Raw genomic sequence first — 21,109 nt, forward strand, 5'->3', positions numbered from 1 at the left:
TTGGGAGTTTTCCCAGTGTTGACAAACATTTAACAATCAGTATTTTATTCATATAATCATTTGAAAAAATAGTGAAATAACACACTGCAGCTATAGTTTTGTAGCAGTACAAGTTGGTATAAGGAAAAATTCACTGAAGTTGTTAAAAAGTATTAAATATACTTTTTTCTTATCATAATAGATCTGAAGCATACCTTAAAATGTTTTCAAATGAATAAAGTTAGTGGGCAAAATACCTCTGTATCTGAATAAATACAAGGGGGAAAGGTCAACACCAAAGTAACCAAGATATTGACCAGCTGGTATAACATTGCCAGTGTAATATTAATTTAATACTCACATGAAATCATACTTACCACTGTCATTATTTAATTACACAGTCTGTCAATCCTCTACCAGTTAATTCGATATTAGTAAAGTCTTCATTGTCTTTTTTGTGGTCTACTTAGCTCAATTTCAAAATGGATTCAAAGGGAACTGATTGCCTATGTTTTAGTTTCACTGAATGTTAAGCTTTTATGCCTGAAATGCTAATAATGAGAATTGATAAGAGCACCTGTTTTCTGAAAAACTGGTTTCAATCCCAAATTAATTCTGACTAGACAACCAGAAGGTGGTTAGTATCTGTAATACCAAATATAATATTAATACAGAAACAATTTAAACATGCTATCACACTGCTTGAATTTGCTAACTCTGTATCATGCCACCCTGTAAATCAGTACACACTTTAACATTTAAAGTTAATGCCCCCACTTCCAAAAATAAAAAGATGCAAATACTGGATTGAGTACTTGGGTAAATATTCTCAAAGATTTCTGGCTGAGATGTAGAAAACAGCTCCACTATAAATGGCTGTTCTGAAGTCCCATCAGCGATGTGAATCCAACGATATGACCAAAAATCTTCACGGTTTTCTATATGGATAGGATATTAGAATAAATGAAGGTAAACAATTATGCATATATGAGCACAGAACTATTCACCAAAATATTTTTTATGGCTTTCAATATTAAAAGCTTACCTTTCTTTTTTGACCGCTGGACCCTTCCTACAAAAACTAAAATGCCAATAACATCACAGATGTGATTTTCTGGCATATCATCCAGTTCTGACCTAAAAAAAGCAAAATTGTTAAATATTATATCTTTAAACAGTGAAGAAGCATTCTAAAATTATGATTGTGAAAATATATATCTATATAATTGATACTGCATAATTTGGGGTAGATTTTGAGCAATAATAATATACTGTTTCAGTGGCTAAAGTCAAAAATTAAAATATTTAAGGTATTTTACACGAGTATTCTACCTTGTGATAAAGCGGTGATTTAATTTTGGCAATCTCCATTCAGGTTTCACCTGCTTTTCTGGAATGATAATTATGTTAGTTGGAGGATCTCGAAGGTTCAGGCAGATTTCTGAAAAACAAATATATTACTTTAATGTGACATTTAATACAGATAAAAGAATATACATGTGCACAAATTACACAGCAAAATATTAGACTGAACTCTTTTGAGCCCACCACTAATCCTAAGAACTAGACCATTATCAATAGCTTTCTTCTACTTATTCCTACATTATCATATCTACTTATCTCTTGACCAAAGGTTAGCCATTTCTTAGATTTTGTGTTTTATCATTTTTCTTAATTAAAAAAAGGTTTTTGTCATTTATATGTTTTTGCCCAAACAAAATACTGTTTGTTTTGTTTAACTTTATATGGATGAACTCATACCATATTCAGTGTTCTAGGGCTACCCTTTTCACTCAACATTATGGTCCTAAAATTCACCCATGTACCTGCATGGAGTGCTTTTTTTTTCTTATTCCCACTGCTGAACAATGTTCCAGGGTGTTGATATATTACAATTTTGTTTACCCATTATCGTGTTTATGGACATCTGGATTATTTCCTGTTTTTGCTATTACAAACAGGGTCACTATGAACTTTTTGTACATATCTCCCTGTGCACCCAGGCAAAATTGTTCTAGGGCATTATACCCAGGAAGGAAACCCTGGATTGTACAATGTACAAAAGTTCCACTCTACAGGCTAATTCTAAACTATTTTCAAGTAATTAACCTATTTATAGTTCTACCAACAATGTGTAGGAATTCCCATTGATCAGCATCCTCTCCAAACTTCGCTACTACCAAATTTATTTTTTGTCAATTTAGTGACACAAAATGACAATTTGTTGTGGTCTTCATTTGTACTTCTCTTATTACTAATTATGTTGAATAACATTTCATATATTTATGATTCATCCATGCATCATCTTTAATTTTTTTTAAAGATTTATTTTTATTTTAGAGAGAGAGAGTGGGGAAGAAGGGCAAAGGGAGAGGGAGAGAGAGTCTTATAAATCGACTCTGCACTGAGCATGGAGCTGGAAGCAGGACTTGATCTCATGACCTTGAGATCCTAACCTGAGCCAAAATCAAGCGTTGGACGTTTAACCAATTGCACCACCCATGAGCCCCTCATGCACCCTCTTTTGTGAAATACCTGCTTGTGTCTTTTGCCCACTTTTTTACTGAATTTTTATCTTATTTTTTTAAGATTTTATTTACTTATTTGAGAGAGAGAGAGAACACAAGCAGGGGGAGAGGCAGAGGGAGAAGCAGACTCCCTGCTGAGCAGGGAGGCAGACACTGGGCTCCAACCCTAGGCTCCCCAAGACATTTAACTGCTTAACCACTGAGCCACCCAAGTGCCCCTGTTTTTTATTTATTTGAAGGACTTCTTTATATATATTGGATACTAATACTTTGTTGACTATATTATTGCAAATATATTCACCCATGTGTGCATTGCTTTTTGTTCTTTTTATGGTGTCTTTTGATGAAAAGAAGTTAATTTCAATGTAGGGGTAGCGGGGGGTCACAGGTCGTGGGGGGTAGGTTCCCCTCTACACTCCCCCATGGAGGAGGTGGCAGCCCCAGATGCTCTCATCTCCTTCGGTACTGAGATGAAGGTGCTACCCTCCCCTGACCTCACCCCAGCTCAAGGGGCGGCCGCCTATGAGGTCTGCGTGGGCCTGTGAGCAGAGGTGACCAGGGCCAGGGCCAGATAGTGGAGGGGACACCACATGGGGAAGCCGCATGGCCGACCTCCAAGTGGAGCTGGAGCTACTCTGCCAGGGTATAAAACTTAAAATGAGAATAAACAGTATTATTTACAAGGAAATGAGAATGAATAAGTCATCTCTAACCGCTTCCAGCCTTTTTTTTCATAAGAGAGATCATATTAAACTTACATATTTGAAGATTGCATAATCCTGCCTCCAGCACCAGTGGTTTGTCTGTTGTGACTCACAAGAACTTTGGTAAAAAATGATCCGGGAGCATGGAAAATAGGACTTTTACATTGGTTTGGGAATGGCTATGAGCTCTAGCATTTTCATTGGCGGGAGTTTCATTTGGAAAAAAAAAAAAAGTCTTCTGTGACTTGCCAGGAAAGGCTCCATGAGAGCAGGTCAAGGTGGCCATGCGTATCTTCAAGAATGGTTGTGGTGGGCTGGATTGCTATCAACGGGAGCAGGTGGGGTGGCCAACCTTGTTGCATATGCCTTTGCACCAGCCACCCTAGCGACTCTAATAGGACCTCTCAGCATCCTCGTAAGTGCCATTCCTTCTTCATACTTTCTAAATGAGAGACTTAATCTTCATGGGAAAAATGGATGTTTGGTTAAGTATTCTAGGATCTACAGTTATGGTCATTCATGCTCCAAAAGAAGAGGAGATCGAGACTTGAAATGTCTCACAAGCAGGGAGATCCAGGTTTTGTGGTCTTTGCAACACTTGTGGTCATTATGTCATTGATATTAATCTTCGTAGTGGGACCTCGCTATGGACAAACATTCTTGTGTACATAACAATCTGCTCTGTAATCGGAGCGTTTTCAGTCTCCTGTGTTAAGGGCCTGGGCATTGCTATCAAAGAACTGTTTGCTGGAAAGCCTGTGCTGCAACATTCCCTGGCCGAGATCCTGCTGCTGAGCCTTACAGTCTGAGCGAGCACACAGATTAATTGCCTGAACAGGGCCCTGGATATATTCAACACTTCCATTATGACTCCAATATATTACCTATTCTTCACAACATCAGTTTTAACTTGTTCAGCTCTTCTTTTTAAGGAGTGGCAAGATAAGCCTATTGATGATGTCATTGGTACTTTGAGTGACTTCTTAACAATCATTGTGGGAATATTCTTGTTGCATGCCTTTAAAGACGTCAGCCTTAGTCTACCAAGTCTCCCTGTCTCTTTTTGAAAAGACGAGAAAGCAATGAACAGCAATCTCTCTAACATGTATGAAGTTCTTAATAATAATGAAGAAAGCTAAACCTGTGGAACTGAACAACACAGTGGTGAAAATATCTCCCAAAGAAACAGAAATCTCACAGCTTTTTAAGAAAAATGTAATTAGGGACGCCTGGGTGGCTCAGTCAGTTAAGCGTCTTCCTTTGGCTCAGGTCATGATCCCAGGGTCCTAGGATCAAGCCCTGCATTGGGCTCCCTCTTCAGGGGGGGAGTCTGCTTCTCCCTCTGCCTGCAGCTTCCCCTGCTTGTGTGCACTCTCTCTCTCTGACAAATAAATAAAATCTTTAAAAAAATGTAATTAAAAGGTTAATCTATAATTGTGCTATAAAGTGAATTTGAATATCAGAATGTGTCTGAAAAAGCACTGTTCTCAAAAAATGTCCTCTAGAGACAATCTTTTAAAATGACCTCAGTACATGGCCAATTTCTATTAACATTGTATTATTGTAGAGGTACTTTAAATTTTCCTTCACCAAAATCTAAATGCACTACAGTTTTAAGTCTATAAAAATGCTTTATTTTTTCATTGGTGATGAAAATCTGAAATGTACATTTGTCATCCGCACTCCATCAATCCCTGACCACTTGAAGGCTTTCTGATTTAAAAAGGAACAAAATCTTCTTAATACATTATCCTGTGATTTACTTTACCTATAAAAATGAATCCTGTTTGATGAATTATTTTAATTTTGAAATGTTAGTTTAAGAGAATCCTAAGTTATTAAATGAAGAAAAACTCAATTTACCCAACAAAAAAGGGTAGGAAGTTGCCTGATGGAGATGTTTCTCATGCTGTGACTTATCACCACACATTTGATGATCTTCCTATTCCCTGATGGCACCTTGCTAAACCAGCGCAACCTGCGTCTATCAGGCTGCAGCCTGACTGGTTTCATTCTTCACTTTCTCTAATCCCTTGATACCTGGAACCTTGATTACCATTTTACATCAGCTCTTGTATTTTTCAGTATATTTTCATAATGAGTTATATTGTCATTTAGATCCAACAACTCTGGGAAATAAAGTCAAAAGACTAATTTCTTAAATTTAGTTCATGTTATAATAAAAAGATAAATTGAAACCAAAAAAAATATTTCAATGTAAGTTGGGTTTCTTAATCATTCATTTACAAATGCTATTTCCTGTGTCCTAGCCAAGAAATCCTTCCTTAATCCAAGGTCAAATGCCTATTTCTCTATATGTTCTTTTAAAAGTTTTGCCTTTTACATTCGCTATATCTGGAGTTGACTTTTTATACGGTGTAAGATAGGGATATAATGTCATTTTTTTTCTCAAGTATGTAATTATTTTTTTCCAATACTATTTACTGAATAGTTCTTCCTTCCTTGATGATCTGTATAGCACAACTGTCATATCAAATTTTTGTGTGTTTAGGGCTATTTCTCGATCATATTGTGATTTACTGGTCAGTTTGTCCATACCTATACCTATATTACATGGTCATAATTTTTTTATAATAACTCATGACATTTGTAGGAGAAGTCTTTACCCCCTCGACAGCCCCCTATTTTCTTCAGAACTGTCTTGACTAGTCTCTATAATTATGTGCCTCCATATAAATTTGAGTCAGTTTGTCAGTTCTGGAAAAAAAAAAATCTTACAGAAGAGCACTGAATCTGCTGATCAGTTTGGGGGTACTTGACATACTTATGAAATTGAGACTGATTTCCTACCTGGGAACATGGGATATTTCTCTATTTATTTAGACGGCTTTCTATCCCCTTTTATGCAGTAGGTAATATTTTCTAAGAATTTGCTGTTTAGCAAACAAAGATTAAAACAGGATGAAGAGGGGGCGCCTGGGTGGTTCAGTCAGTTGGGCATCCAGCTCTTGATTTCGGCTTGGGTCATGATCTCAGGGTCCTGGGATCAAGCCCTGCATCAGGCTCTGTGCTGGGTGTGGAGTCTGCTTGGAATTCTCTCTCTCCCTCTGCCCCTCCCCACCCCCCCACATTCAAGCATGCTCTCTGTCTGTCTCAAAACAAAACAAAACAAAAACAAAAACCTAGGATGAAGATACTTGATTTCTCATCTTGCCTATCAGCAGCCATGTGATTAGAAAATTCACTTTACCTTTAAGAGTTTCAGTCTTTTCATATATAAGTGAGGAAAGTTTGTATTACATGACATGACATTACCTTGCACCTACAAAATAGTTTGCATTTTACAAAGTACTTTCATAGTCATAGTTACCTGATTACATTTAAGTTCCCTTCCAGCTCCCAAATGCTAAGATTTTGAATGAAATAAATAGCCCCTTCCCACCAAAACCGCAGATACTTGATGCTATTACCTCAATGGGTACTATTCAATACAGTCTGAAAAATCTCAAGATTTTAAAATGTTTATTTGGGATGCTAGCTGAATACTATTTGATAAAAGGTAGGACAGAATTATATGCCAAATGACAATATACAAAACCATACATTACTAGCAAATATGTCCTATGTTTTACAAGAGAATTTTCACTTTTATAGGCTTCCATTTATTTGGTCTTTAAAAAATTATATCTTAGTGTCTATAACTTGGAACTACACATGTAAATATGAAAAAATAAATCAAGATCAATTACCCCAATAGTTTTGTCTTTCAACATCAATACCTAGAAGGCAGTGATGGTACCACAAACCCTTATTCCCTTACTGACCAACCCTGGCCCCCAATATATACTCTTTCTCATATATCCTACTCATAACATTTAAACTACCCTGGTATTATTTGTAAACCCCACTCACACTTTCTTCTCTCCAACTCATTCTCCCATTCTCCTGACCATTCATTCTTTCTTCAACTACATTTCTGTTTATTTCCTCTCCCCTTTTGTTCATCACATCTTATTTTTACTGTCATTAATCCTTCATTTTATTGTAATCTGTTCATCTTAGTGATCTGTACCATTAGACTATTTTTTTCTCAAGTTTTTATTTAAATTCTGGTTAGTTAACATACAGTGTAATATATTACCCTGTTCGACTAAATTTTTTTTTTAAGGGTAGAACTCTGTATTACTTACCTTTGTATCTCTTGTGTCGAGCATGGTTTACAAAACTGTTATTTCCCTTCCAAAGATCATTAATCCATTTGAGCTTTTTAAAGATCATAAGGCAGTAGTTCTCAACTCTAGCTGTACATTAGAATCGCCTGAGGATTTTTAAAGGCACATCAATGTCTTGGTTCCCTCCTCAGAGTAACTAAATCAAAATCTCTGAACCTGGCATGCCTATGGTTCTTTCAGGCTCCCCAAGCGATACTAATGTCCAGCCAGGGTTGAGCTCTGCATATATGTGTAGGCTCAGCAAACTATAGCCTGCAGATGGTTGCTTGTTTTTGCAAATAAAGTTTCACTGTAACACAGCCATGCCCATTCCTTACATATTATCTCTGTTTGCTTTCACTCTATAAAGGCAGAGCTCTGTACTTATGACAGAAACTATATTGCCTTTATAGAAATAGCTCGCTGACCCCTGATAAAGAGGGAAAAAGTTCCATTCCTTATTAAAAAGGTCTGGGATAAAGGAGACTGATGCTAACACTGATAAAAAGTAAAACTGTTTTAAAGACTAAAAGAAACATTTTCAATATATCCTCATCTAAGCCTCTCATTTAAAAAAATAATTTCTATATTTGCAATTATTTACCTGAGAGTATAAATAGCCTCTCACATCTAAAGGGAGTTTCCATTATGAAAATCTGGCCCTGTAATTGTGTATAGCAGAGGTAGTATACTGCTTGATTCAGTTTCAGTGTTACGTTTTAGTAGCTGTTTATCTATTGACCACATGCTATCTATTGTTCTACTTTCCATATGTTTTTAAGGTTTAGAAACAGCTATTAATACCAGACACATTTCTAGATTTGCCCACAGCCATGTAAAAATTGTGATTTAAATGAATTCTCTTTATACCAGAAAAACAGTGTATCTCATAAAAAGAACACTAGGTTAGGGGTCAGAAAAACTAGGTTTTACTTTTCACTGTGCCAGTGATTAAGTGACATCAACAAATTTACTTACCTTATCTGTTATTGACAAATGTCTCAATTTTTACTAAAGCATTTTTTTCCACCTAGATATGCTTGGTTGTGGAAAGAATTTACAAATTGACAGACATAATAATACATGTTGCGAATTAGCTTCTTTTTGCCAGTTTTTTCCTGTATTCTCAAGTCCCAACATCAATATCAGTTTAATTTCTTACCTTTCTATAATAAAGAGCAATGAGATAATGGACTAATTGTACTAAACTACTAGGTAATGACTTATTCATCCAGCAAGACATGATTGATGTCTACCAAATCCTTAAGATTTTAATAAAGAATCATATGAGATTTTTGTAAATAAACATATATTTAAGGAAACAGTGAACAAAGGCCATATTATCTGCACATTCTCCAAGTAATTAAGCTTAATGTATTAGTAGGGAATTTAAAATACATAGAATTACAGGTCCAGTATAAAACTAGTATGAGCCAAAACAATACTTAAACTTGAGTAATATAATCTACCATTTTGAAAAATGGAAAGGCAAAAAATTCATATCCACATCTGAAAACAACCACTTAATAATTGTAATGCTCCAAAAATATTTAGCATGATGCCAAGATGTCAAAACTTTGATTTCAATACTAATTAGGAAAAGCCTTTTCAAAATTGCAGCAATTCAGTTGCATTTGAATACCGACTGCAGGCTAGATAACAGCAATTTATCAATTTTAAATTTCCTGATTTTGATAACTGTACTGTGATTATAGAATAGAATGTTCCTGTTCTTAGGAAATACACACTGAAATATTACTGAAGTGTTTTGAAATAAAGGGGTATGTGTGATGGCTGCCACTTACTCTCAAATGTTTCAGAGGACAAATATATATATAGAGAGAGGTGGGGAATGATAAAGTAAAGGTAAATGTTAACAACTGTTGAATCTGTGTAAAGGGTATATGGAGTTCTTTGTATTATTCTTTCAACTTTTACCTAAGTTTGAAATTATTTCAAAATAAAATGCCGACAAAAGCCTTTTTGAATAGCACCTTACAGTAACAGAAAAGTATATTCGTCATTAATTTAGTATTATAATACAAAAAATAGAACAAAAATAAGTACATCCTAAGTGGAGCTCATTCATTAATCAACAATAAATATCTCATACTCGGCACCTGGGTGGCTCAGATGGTTAAGCGTCTGCCTTCAGCTCAGGTCATGATCCCAGGGTCCTGGGATCGAGTTCTGCATCGGGCTCCCTGCTCCTTGGGAGCCTGCTTCTCCCTCTGCCTCTCTCTCTCTCTCTGTCTGTCTCTCATGAATAAATAAATAAAATCTTAAAAAAAATCTCATACTATTTCTTCTTAATAAATGCAATAATAAATAATTTATTAAGCGATTGCTTAAAATTTGTATAGATACAGGAAATTAAAAGTTCCCCAGGTTCTAACAGATTCAGCAATTTTTAGAAGCCTTTGGCTGATATGGTACTTTGCAAATTTATACAAACAAAATAGCCATAAAACAATACATTTATCGAATACTTAACCCATTGTAGAAATTAGTTTGATCTGTGGATCCACAGGCAGAGGCTGCATCCTGAATGGATAGCTCTTTTTAACAGAATAATCCTGAAGCAGAAGAACTAAACCAACCCGCAAACTTTTATACCATTCAGGACACAGGGCATTCCACATAATCACAGACACCGTGCCTGAACTGTCAGCAACTTCTAAAAAGGTCTAGAAAAAAAGAGTGAAAAAGCACATGCATATTTGTTACTTTTATCTCAGGGCATTCTCATTTTAAGAACAAGAAAGCAAAACTATAGGGGAATGACTGCATAAGTTATGATACAATCTGTAACTATGAAAAGTTATGAGTTTTAGTGATAGAAAATACTTAAGGAAATGTTAAGTGATACAAAATTATACGTACAATATGATTTCCATTTTGAAAGATAATATATGACATAGTCATGCAATATAGGATATGCGTACATATACACATAGATGTGAGATATGTGCATATATATGTTATGTATATACGCAGACATGATATATACATACAAAAAAGGGAATAAAACGCTTGGATATTAATAGTGGCTCTGGTAGAATTTGGGGTGATATTACTTACCAGTTTTATTTATATAGCTTTCTGCATTTCCCAAATTCCCTCAAAGTATGTATAACTGTTATAATGAAAGCTTAATAAAACACCTAAAATAATTCTTCATAACACATGAAAAAATGGTAAAATGTTAAATAAGAAACCAAACAGGACAGAAATCAAGAAGGTAGTTCTCATTGACATTTGATGGCACCGAGAGTCAAGATAACAGAAAAGTATCAGCTAGATTTGACAATGAGAAGGTCTCTAGTGAGTGACCAGCTGAAGAAAAAAGTCAAACTAATTGTGTTGGAAAGTAAATGGGAGGTAAGAAAGTGAAAACACCTAGCAGAGACTATTTCTCCAAGGAGCTTGCCAGAAGAGAAGAAGAGAGGAGTCCTGAGGTCAAAGATTTTTGTATTTTTTTAAAATGAAAGACTAGAGTATGTCTCTATGCTGGTGTAGAAAGCACAAGAGAAGAAAAGGTTGAAGATACAGAAAAAAGTATGGAGGAGACCAGCTGAATCAGAACTACAAGGTACCAATACAGAAAGAATTTCTTTTTGTATAAGAAGTTACATAGAAAAATACCTTGAAAAAGACATGTATGTATGTTTTAAAAATTATTACATTAAACTTATAAAATATTATTTGAACATAAATTATCCTAATATGGAGTCAGGTCTATAAGCTATAATCTATAACTATTACATGAACATGTAATCTCTTTTCATTACTTATACCTGGTACGGCTCAATCATCTTTTTATCAGGTTTTCCATAGTATCGCAGTTTCGATTTATGCAAGATTCTCACAAGCAATGCAGGAAAATTCCTTCTGTTAGCCCAAGTCATTTCAAGGTGAGACAGGGAAATTATTTTGGTATCTAGAATAAAAAGATAGGATAGAAAAAAAATCCTACTTAATATGTCATGTAATTTAAAAACTGTAATTTAAAAATGGTAGCTAGATCATCCCCAAAGCAACTCCTACTCACCAGCTAAGCCAGTCTATATACTTCTCACATACAAAACTTAATAATACATGCTATCCTTAATAATAATAGCTAATATATAGGGGTTCCTGGGTGGCTCAGTCAGTTAAGTGGCCAACTCTTTTATTTCTTTAAATTTTTTATTGTTATGTTAATCACCATACATTACATCATTAGTTTTTTTTTATGGAAGAAATATTTTTCTCATACAATTGCTTTATTTTTTAAAAATTTTTAATTGTTATGTTAATCACCATATATTACATCATTAGTTTTTGATGTAGTGTTCCATGATTCATTGTTTGTGCATAACACCCAGTGCTCTACACAGAACGTGTCCTCTTTAATATCCATCACCAGGCTAACCCATCCCCCCCCAGAACCCTCAGTTTGTCTTTCAGAGTCCATCGTCTCTCATGGTTCCTCTCCCCCTCCGATTTACCCCCCTTCATTCTTCCCCTCCTGCTATCTTCTTCTTCTTTTTCTTAACATATATTGCATTATTTGTTTCAGAGGTACAGATCTGTGATTCAACAGTCTTGCACAATTCACAGCGCTCACCATAGCACATACCCTCCCCAATGTCGATCACCCAGCCACCCCATCCCTCCCAACCCCCACCACTCCAGCAACCCTCATATGAGGAATTCTTAATCTCAAGTGGCCAACTCTTGATTTCGGCTCAGGTCATGATCTCAGGGTCGCTGGGTGTGGAGAGCCTGCTTAACCTGTTTAAGATTTTTTCTCTCCTTCTGCCTACCACCTTTCCAACTCTCTCACGCGCATGCATTCTCTTTCTCTAAAAAAAATAGCTAATACATAAATATGCCTTACTATGTGCCTGGCACAAAGGTAAATACTTATATTAACTAATATACTATTCCATCTTGAATGTCCTCTGCCTTGTCAAACTGGGTAATTACTTCCTGAAAGACTTGGATCTAAACTCATCTCCCCCTGGGTGGCGGGATGGGTGAAACAGATAAAGGGGATTAAAAGAACACATATTCTGATCAGCACTGAGAAATGTATAGTTAAATCATTATATTGTACACCTGAAGCCAATATAACATTGTATGTTAATTATACTTCAATAAACTCGTCTCCCTTAAGAAATTTTGTGGGAAAAACTCAATGCCACGGAATATTTTCCCACCACCAAGCACTTACATGTTTAATTTATAGAATTGTTTTATGACATATTTCTGTATTGCCCTCACCATTGTTTTATATGTGTAAGTTCTATATTTCCCAAACATGTCAGACATAGTCCTGTACCAGGGCCTTTGCACTTACTGTTCCCTCTGTCTGGAATGTCTTCTTAGATACCAGAGTGACTTCCCTCCTCCTCTCCTTCAAGTTTTGCTCAAAGGTCACTTTCTCAGTGATGTTATCCCTTACTACCCTATTGAAAACCGATCCCTTTTCTTATGCCCTGTCCCATCTTATTTTTCTACATAGTACTCATTATCTTCTCATATGTCATATAATTTACTTTGAAATTTTAATCTCCATGCCTGCTGGCAAATACAAAAACTGCTTAAAAGCTATTCACCATCTTTAAAAGATTAACTTGTATTTTTTATTTTATTCTTCCTTGGGTTAAGAGAGGTTCCATCTGCAATTCCATCTACATTTTGCTCTCTCATAGTCCAATCCCAACTTTTAAAACCTGAATTTGTATTTATTCCAGTATTTCATTTCACAAGATATCTCCCACTTATTTTAATTTACATAATGCATCACCTACTCAACATTTTGATATGAAAACCATATTTGTAATTTCTTTTTAATAAGAATTTAAGTGGAATGTCGTAGTTACACCTGTATCATAAAAAACATACTATTTTTAGTCTTCAGATATCTTGTATAATTTTCCTTCTATATTCTTCCAAAACATTAATAGCTCAGAATCATAGGTCCTAATATTTTCTCTGACATAACTGATTTCCTTTTTAATTAGGTCAGACGAATTTTGGATCAGTTCTGAATTATCTGAAATGTACGTGGAACACTCTTGGTCAATGAAGGCACATATGCTTTCACTAACTAGAATAAATTCAAGAGTTATATGCTTTTGTAAAACCAGAGTTCTAAAAGCCACTGCTTCCACTATAATTGAGTCCACAGAGTTAGCTCTGATCAGACATCTGCCTGGTTAATGTTTTCCCAGTGGGGTTTTTAACTCACAAACTTCATAGAATATACATATCCCTCAAATCCAAAAAGGAATTACAGGCTATACACAGACAACGAAGAATCTGTATAAATTCATAGAAATGTGTTCATTTTCAAAAGAAAGAATGAAAATAAATAAACTAGATATTCAATATAAAATGTTAGATAGCAAGTTATGGAACAGTGATTCTCAAACTTTCTGGTCTCAGGAGTCTTTACATTCTTAAAAATTACTGAAGACCTCAAAAAGCTTTTATTTATGTGGGTAATATCTATCAACACTTGCCATATTATAAAGTAAAACTAAGAAATAAAAAATTATTCATTAACTCCCTTAAAAACAATAAACCTATTATGTATAATATAAATATATATATATTTTTGAAAAAATGTCTCTATTTTCCAAAACAAAAAAATCTAGTGAGAAGAGTGGCACTGGTTTATATTTTTGTAAATCTTTTTAGTGTCTAGCTTAATAGAAGACAGCTGGATACTCATATTTCTTTGGCATTCAGTCTGTTTCAATGTCACATGTCCTGTAGCTTCTGGAAGAGTCCACGCATACTTTCAGAGAATTAAAGTGATAAAAGGTAAATGAAGTCTTAGTATTATTATTATGAAAATAGTTTTGATATGAATCCCTTGAAAAGGCCTTGGGGACATCTCTAGAAGTCCTTGAACCATACAATGAAAACCACTGCAAAAGAATAAATCTGAGGAATGCAAAAAGGAATAAAGAGCTGAAAATAATGTATTAGAAAAACATAGAACTGTTAAATACAATTCCTGGAAAAATTAATGAAAAGGTAGACCTCTGACAAGTGCAACCATGAAGACAGAAAACAAAAATATGTTTGAAATGTGATCAACTATAAACCTAGAGAAAAATATGATTATATGTGATTATATATTACTAAACTTGAAAATATCAGTGAAATTAATAATCTAGGAAAATACGAATTATCAATATTGCCTTAAGCAGAAGAAAACTGGAATAGGTCAATAACCATGGAAGAAAGTGAAAAAGTTCACAAATAATGACCTCTAAAAATGGCACCAGGTTCTAACAATTAATTTTATAAACATAGATAAATCCTGAAAAATTATGACAAAAATAGTACACAGGAAAAAAAACAACCCATAAATCCGAATCATTTATGATGGCAAATATCCTCAATCAAATACTTTCAAACCCATATAGCAAAATGCCAAATTGTATCATGACTAAGTAGAGTCCTAAACACCTTGTATTGTTCAAGAGGAAGATATTATAATTTGTGAATAATTCTGGAGATTGACACAAAAATCAAAGTTTAAATAATTTTGTTGAAACATTAAGGGTAACCTCTAGGAGAATACAAATTAATGTATAACTTCTAAAGCACTAGAAGAAAAAGAAATTTAAATCTTGCAAAAGTAAAAAAAAATAATAATAAAGCATGCCGTATAGTAAACATAAAGTAGTTCTGCGAGAACAGGTACAAAAACATCATTAATGACTTTAAATTTAATTCGATTAAATCCATCTCTTAAAAGAAAAAGAATTGGTTTGGGTCAAAACCCCAAAATCTTAGCTATGTATTTCTTTAAAAAGACAAATGTAAAACAAAATAGAAATAAAGGGATGGACAAAGATACATACACTAGGTCAGTTCTCAAGATGTGGCCTTTGCACCACCAACATCATTAGTACCAGTGAACTTAGAAATGCAAATTCTAGGGCCCTACCACAGACCTACTGAATCAGAAACTGGTGGTGGGGCCCAGAAATCTGCATTTTAAAACCACTTTTGAAGTGATATGGATGTCCATTCATGTTTGAGAACCACTGCCCAAAATGCCAACTAAAAGACAGCAGCAGTAGTAAATAGTACTATCAAGACAAAATAGAATTCAAGGCACAAAATGACAAAAAAATTCCATACTGATAAAAGGTTAAAAATCCACCAACAAGATATTACTATGTTATAAAACTTTATACATTATACATTTAAATAAAAAACTTTTAGAAATACAAAGAGAAATGAACAAAACCACTGTCATAAAGAGAAGCCAATATTCCTCTCAGAGAAATGGGCAAATAAAATCGATTTAAAATAAGAACTGGAATACTTTAATTAAAATTTAAAAAACTTGTTATAGGGGCACCCGGGAGGCTCAGTTGGCTAAGTGGCTGCCTTTGGCTCAGGTCATGATCCTGGGGTCCTGGGATCGAGCTCTGCATCTGGGCTCCCTGCTCTGTAGGGAGTCCGTTTCTCCCTCTCCCTCTGCCCCTTCCCATCTGCCCCCCGCCCCCCACTTATGATCTCTCTCTCAACATAAATAAAATCTTTAAAATAATTTAAAAACTTGTTATAATAGACTTCATATATAATAAGTAAGCTTTTTCTAAAATTTTGAGGGTTAAAGAGGAACTCAAATTTAAAATCAGAAAATATGAGAAATGGGTAAAAATAAAATCTCTATACTTCAAAACCTAGTGTATGCAGCCAAAGCAGTATCCATGGGAAATTTTGGAATTTTAAACGCTTTTGGAAGAAAGAAACAAGGAAATAAGTGAACCAAGCATTCAACTTAAGAAGGTAGTACAAAAATATATGAACAAAGGAAATACAAGAAATTAAAGATAGTGTTAATAAAGTAGAAAACATCTCCCCAATATAGACTTAATTAGTAAAGCTAAAAGTGTTTTTTTTTAAATACTAATAAAAGAGACAAGCCTCTGGCAAGGCTGACCATAAAAAAGGGCAAACACATAAATACTAGGAGTGTAAAAGAGGATGAAACAAGACTAAAACATTTTAAAAATATAAACTAAAATTTTAAAAAATAGAGACTACTGCATACAACTTTGAGATCTAGGTGAAATGAGATTTCCTAGTAAAATACCAACTCTCATAAATGGACTCAAGAAGAAGTGTTATTGATTTCATTACTTTTTCTATGAGAAACTGAAAAGGAGTCATTCACTCAACCCCCAATCCTGGACCACCGCCCCAGGTTCAAATAGTTTTAGGGGTAAATTCTACCAAACCTTCAGTGAACAAATGATTTCTGTAAGCACAGAAAAACAGGCAAGTTTCCCAACTCATTCTACTCGCTAATATTAATTAACCTGATATCACAATATTGGGCTGAAATAGTAACCCCCTAAAAAAGTAAAATCTATGGAACAAATTCACTTTAAATATACAGATGTAAATATAACAACCATGACCAAGTAGAGATATAAAAGTGACTCAACATTACAAAATCCATTAATGTAATTTATTTTATGCATTCCTTTATTCAACAAACACTTATTGAATGCCTACTACATGGTAGACACTGTTCTGGGTATAGGAGAAATGCCTCACAGCAGTGAAAAAAAACAGACTCCTTGCCCTCATGGATCTTATAAATCAGTGGGAGGAAAAAGAAAACAACAGAAATAATAATTTCAGAGTGTTATCAATCCTATGAAGGGCATTTCCATGGTGATGCAATAACAATAAATGGGGAGGGAATACATATTTAAACAACCCTTTTCTAACATGTTTTATATATTCGAGTTGAAACCTGAAGATGGGAAGGAACTTTCCAGAAAGAGGAAAAAAGCAGGAGCAACATACTAGAGGAAGGAAAGAGCAAGGAGGTTTGAGATCAAAAAGAAGGCCCGTATTCTGGAAACAAAATGGTGGAGGAGAAGGGTTAGAGAGGTGAGTAAGGGGACTGGGGTAGGGCAGGGGTCTGTAAACTACAGCCCTTGAGCTAAATCTGGCTTGCTGCCAGGTTTTGTAAATAAAAAGTTCTACTATAAAACAGCCAAACCCATTAATTTACATATTGCCTATGGCTGCTTTTGCTATACTCTGGCCAAGTTGAATAGCTGTGACTGGAGACTATACAACCGACAAAGGCAAAAAGATTTACCATCTGGCCATTTAAAGAAAGTTTGCCCACACCACAGGGCCTTGCGCACCCTGATAGGAGGTCTGGAGTGTTGTCTAAGTGCAAAGGGGAGCCACTGGAGAGATTTAGACAGGGGATTGGCATGATCTAACTTCCATTTTGAAAAGCTGTCTTTTAGATCACAGTATTGGTTACCTTTGGAGTAGGATATTGACCAGGAGAGGGCATTAGGGAGACTTTTGAGATGCTTAAAATGTTCTGTACCTTGATCTGGGGGTGGGGGTGGGGATGGTTTCAAGTTTTATTTTTAAGCTGTATTTTTAAGACTTTAACACTTTGTACATATCATGCCTTAATAGAAAAGTTTTAAAAAAGCACAAAAATGCACCATAAACAATGTTAAGAGAAAGGGGACAGAGTGTGAGAATGTCATTTGAAATATATAGCAAATAATACCCATTAGCAAAGAAATCAGAAAAGTCAAGAGATATAATTTAAAATTAGTACGATATGGGGAAATGGGCATTCATACATATGTTAGTGGGAATGTAAATTAGTAAAACCTTTTCAGAAGATGATGTGTCAATATCCATCAAATTAAAAAATTTAAATATTCTTTAACCCAGCAATTTCACTTCTAGGAATCTATCCATTTAACAGAAATACTTGAACATAAAGAACAAGTATGTGTATATCCTAATGATGTTCAGTGCTGGATCTAAACCTGAAAAACCAGTAACTGCCTAAAATTGATAATTACCCATTCACATGGGCATGATTATATAAATTATGGTATACCCATACTGTGGAAGTGTGTATGTGCAGATGTACATTAAAGATGCTTGAGATAAGTGTAAACAACAAATCATGCCACGCCACAGAATTTTTTTTTTCAATGATACACACCAAACTGTTGAATCTTTGGAGTTTTGAGAGGAAAGTTGAAGGCATAGGAGGAGGAGGTAAAGGGGTCTCTCACTCCACCCCAACATTTTATTATTGACAATTTTAAACATACAGCAAACTTGAAAGAACACCAATATATACCCACTTCTAGATTTTGTCATCAAAATTTTACTATACCTGGGTCTTACCTTTTTAATACAATATACTTTCTTATGTTTACACAAATAAAGTGCTTTTAATATTATCTTGCCCATAGGTGTTCAGTAAGTGTTTGCTTTTCAGTCTACTGCTCTTTTTCTTGCTAGCCAACAATATACTTTTAAATATAGTTTGGATTTTTTAGCACATGGACATTGCCTTTTGTAATAAAAATATGTGTTCAATAATGGATATCACTTTCATAGTCAGAAAAATGAAATATATTTCTACAAATTATTATTCCCCTCTTAATTCTTCTAGACACCAATTTTTCATTTATGTATTCAATCTGAAATATAAAAATGATCAACACTTAAAAGTAGTAATGCAGTGCCGCCTTATTCCATGCTTGAGATAAAAATCATTCCATTATTTCATCCCTGAAATGACTATCTTGCTTTTAAAGCTTAAGTTATTTAAGTCATCCTTGTCCACACATTTCTATAATATCTTTTTTCCCTTATAACTGGACATTAATTTAACTGCATATTTTTGATCCCGTTGTCTTTTCACTTTCAAGCCTGTTGCTGATACACGTCACAGCAAGACTATATATGAGCTAATATGACTGCAATGTAAAAAGAAAAAACTGAAAAGCCGTAAATGTGGAAAATTATCTTTCTTCCTTGAGTACTTTCACTTTTATTTTATTTTTCTTTTTGCGTTTTATTTGGTCCCCATTCCATATACGTACATGCCTATAGTACTATCATTCCCCTTCCATCTCTGATTAAATATGTTTTACAGCAGTTGCTGATGACGAACAGGCATTTTCAGGCTAACTTCCTACTTCTGGTACAGAAGAATTAAACTTCTCAGGTCAGTATTGTCCATGATACGCAACAAGAAACATAAAAATGAAAATTCCAAGCCTGTCCCCAAAAATCACACATTCAAAAAAGCAGTATTTACATACCTGCTACACTCAAAGACATAAAAATGGCGTTTCATTAATGCAAATTATTAAGGAATAAATCACGGAACATCCTTTTTTGAATGAAGGTTACAACACGCAAAACCACAAATATTTACGACTTTTATGCCGAATTCAAATCTATACACTCGCCAACCAACATAGAAAAGTACTATTTCCACAAGTGAATGGGAATGAAACATAAGATAATTCCACCGTAGGCAAACGCACACCCAAGTAGGTATGCCAGATTAAATCTGAGATGTATTCAGACACTTCCTGAATGGCCACTTGAATAATCAAAGCAAGACACGGGCTGTGCAAATTTCATTAAGGGAGCGCCAATTCGACATCCAGGAGCATTTGTTTATTCCCACTCGCGGCTTGAAATGAACAATACCAATGCACCCTCCTTTCCTTTCCCACTAACGCAAGCTCCCGAAAACTATTTTTTTTTAACCCCTCCATCATTCCCTCCCATTACTTACTGTTAAAATTGTGTTCCTCGGGTTGCTTGTTGGTTAACCAAATATCTCCATATGGATCTTCGTTATTCCACAGGGCCAGGTAATGACTCTTCCCGCCTCTTAGAGGCCTCTCTGGTACCTCCTCGTGCGCACTATTTCTGAACGGAGTTTCTAGAGAAATAGCCTCCAGGGTCTCCCCACAGTGGACGTTATCTATGCACAGGATCCCCTGGCCTAATCTTTTCTCGTTGTAAAGACAGGAGACTCTGGAAATTTTCATTTCTATGCCAACTTTAAGAATATTTTTATATACGAGAAAGTTCAGGCTGGGGTCCAGGTAGCACTTCTCCTGGTACACCCCGTCCGAGATCGTCACATCATAACAGTAAAGGGGCGGTTTGGGTATCGTGTCGCGTGGCTCATCCTCTAACAGGTACCTCTGGACGGCCAGCACAGCGACAGGCACCACCTCCGACGGGGTGACCCACTGCAGAGGTGAATCCGTTATCTGCTCAAGAACCTTTTGGATCCAGGACCTGCGCCCATGGGCACCGGCCCTTCGGATCACCCCTCCCGGGACCCCAGCCCGATTTCTCTCAGGATTCGGAAAATCTAGCCCGGCATGTGAGGGGCCGGCCTGAGGCTGACCTAACTCACCAGACATTGTGGGGTAACTGCGTAGTGTCTTCACTCCTCAAAGCTAAGCTGCCCGGTCCAAAGCTGAGGACTAAGAAACCGCGCGCTTGGGCGACGATCGCTAGCTACTCTGCTCCCGCTGACTGATAAGGCTCCGCCCCCGAAGCGAGGCTGCAAAGACGTTCCGCGTGCCGGCGTCAGCTCTCTCGCCCCACCCCTCTCTCGGCCCGCTTCCAGCTCGCGGGCACTGTTACTAGGCAGTTACACGCGCGGTTACGTAGCAGATCCTCCCACCTGGTGCTAGCCGGGTCGCCAGGGGAGGAGGAGGGGGAGGGACAGCGTTGGTCGCCATGGTTCCCAAAACGTCGCAAGAGGGAGGGGGAGGAGCACTGGTGGCTCTTCTAGAAAGGAGAGTGCTGAGAGGCAATGGAAAAGAGGAAGTGGCTGGAAGCGGGGTATGAGTAGTCCTAGCTCAGGAGTTGGGGGGTT

General features: G+C 35.9%; 1 protein-coding gene and 1 pseudogene across 2 annotated transcripts in view; one reads left to right on the forward strand and one right to left on the reverse strand.

Moving 5' to 3' along the window:
- The window catches only part of RADX (RPA1 related single stranded DNA binding protein, X-linked), an 88,741-nt gene extending 67,958 nt beyond the window's left edge, over positions 1-20,783 (reverse strand). The window contains exons 1-6 of one of the 2 annotated variants that reach the window (XM_027607506.1): positions 20,006-20,783; positions 11,181-11,323; positions 9,878-10,070; positions 1,312-1,420; positions 1,025-1,116; positions 795-917 (exon numbers count right to left, since the gene is read on the reverse strand). In XM_027607506.1, the coding sequence (XP_027463307.1) occupies positions 795-917; positions 1,025-1,116; positions 1,312-1,420; positions 9,878-10,070; positions 11,181-11,323; positions 20,006-20,648 (1,303 nt within the window). In that variant the 5' untranslated portion in view covers positions 20,649-20,783. Of the gene's footprint in view, positions 1-782; positions 918-1,024; positions 1,117-1,311; positions 1,421-9,877; positions 10,071-11,180; positions 11,324-20,005 lie in introns of both variants that reach the window. The other variant, XM_027607505.1, reaches the window with a different exon arrangement.
- LOC113930303 lies at positions 3,342-4,419 on the forward strand (annotated as a pseudogene).
- Positions 20,784-21,109: the final 326 nt, after the last annotated feature.

This window comes from Zalophus californianus, chromosome X, assembly GCF_009762305.2.
Source record: "Zalophus californianus isolate mZalCal1 chromosome X, mZalCal1.pri.v2, whole genome shotgun sequence".
Taxonomy (NCBI): domain Eukaryota; kingdom Metazoa; phylum Chordata; class Mammalia; order Carnivora; family Otariidae; genus Zalophus; species Zalophus californianus.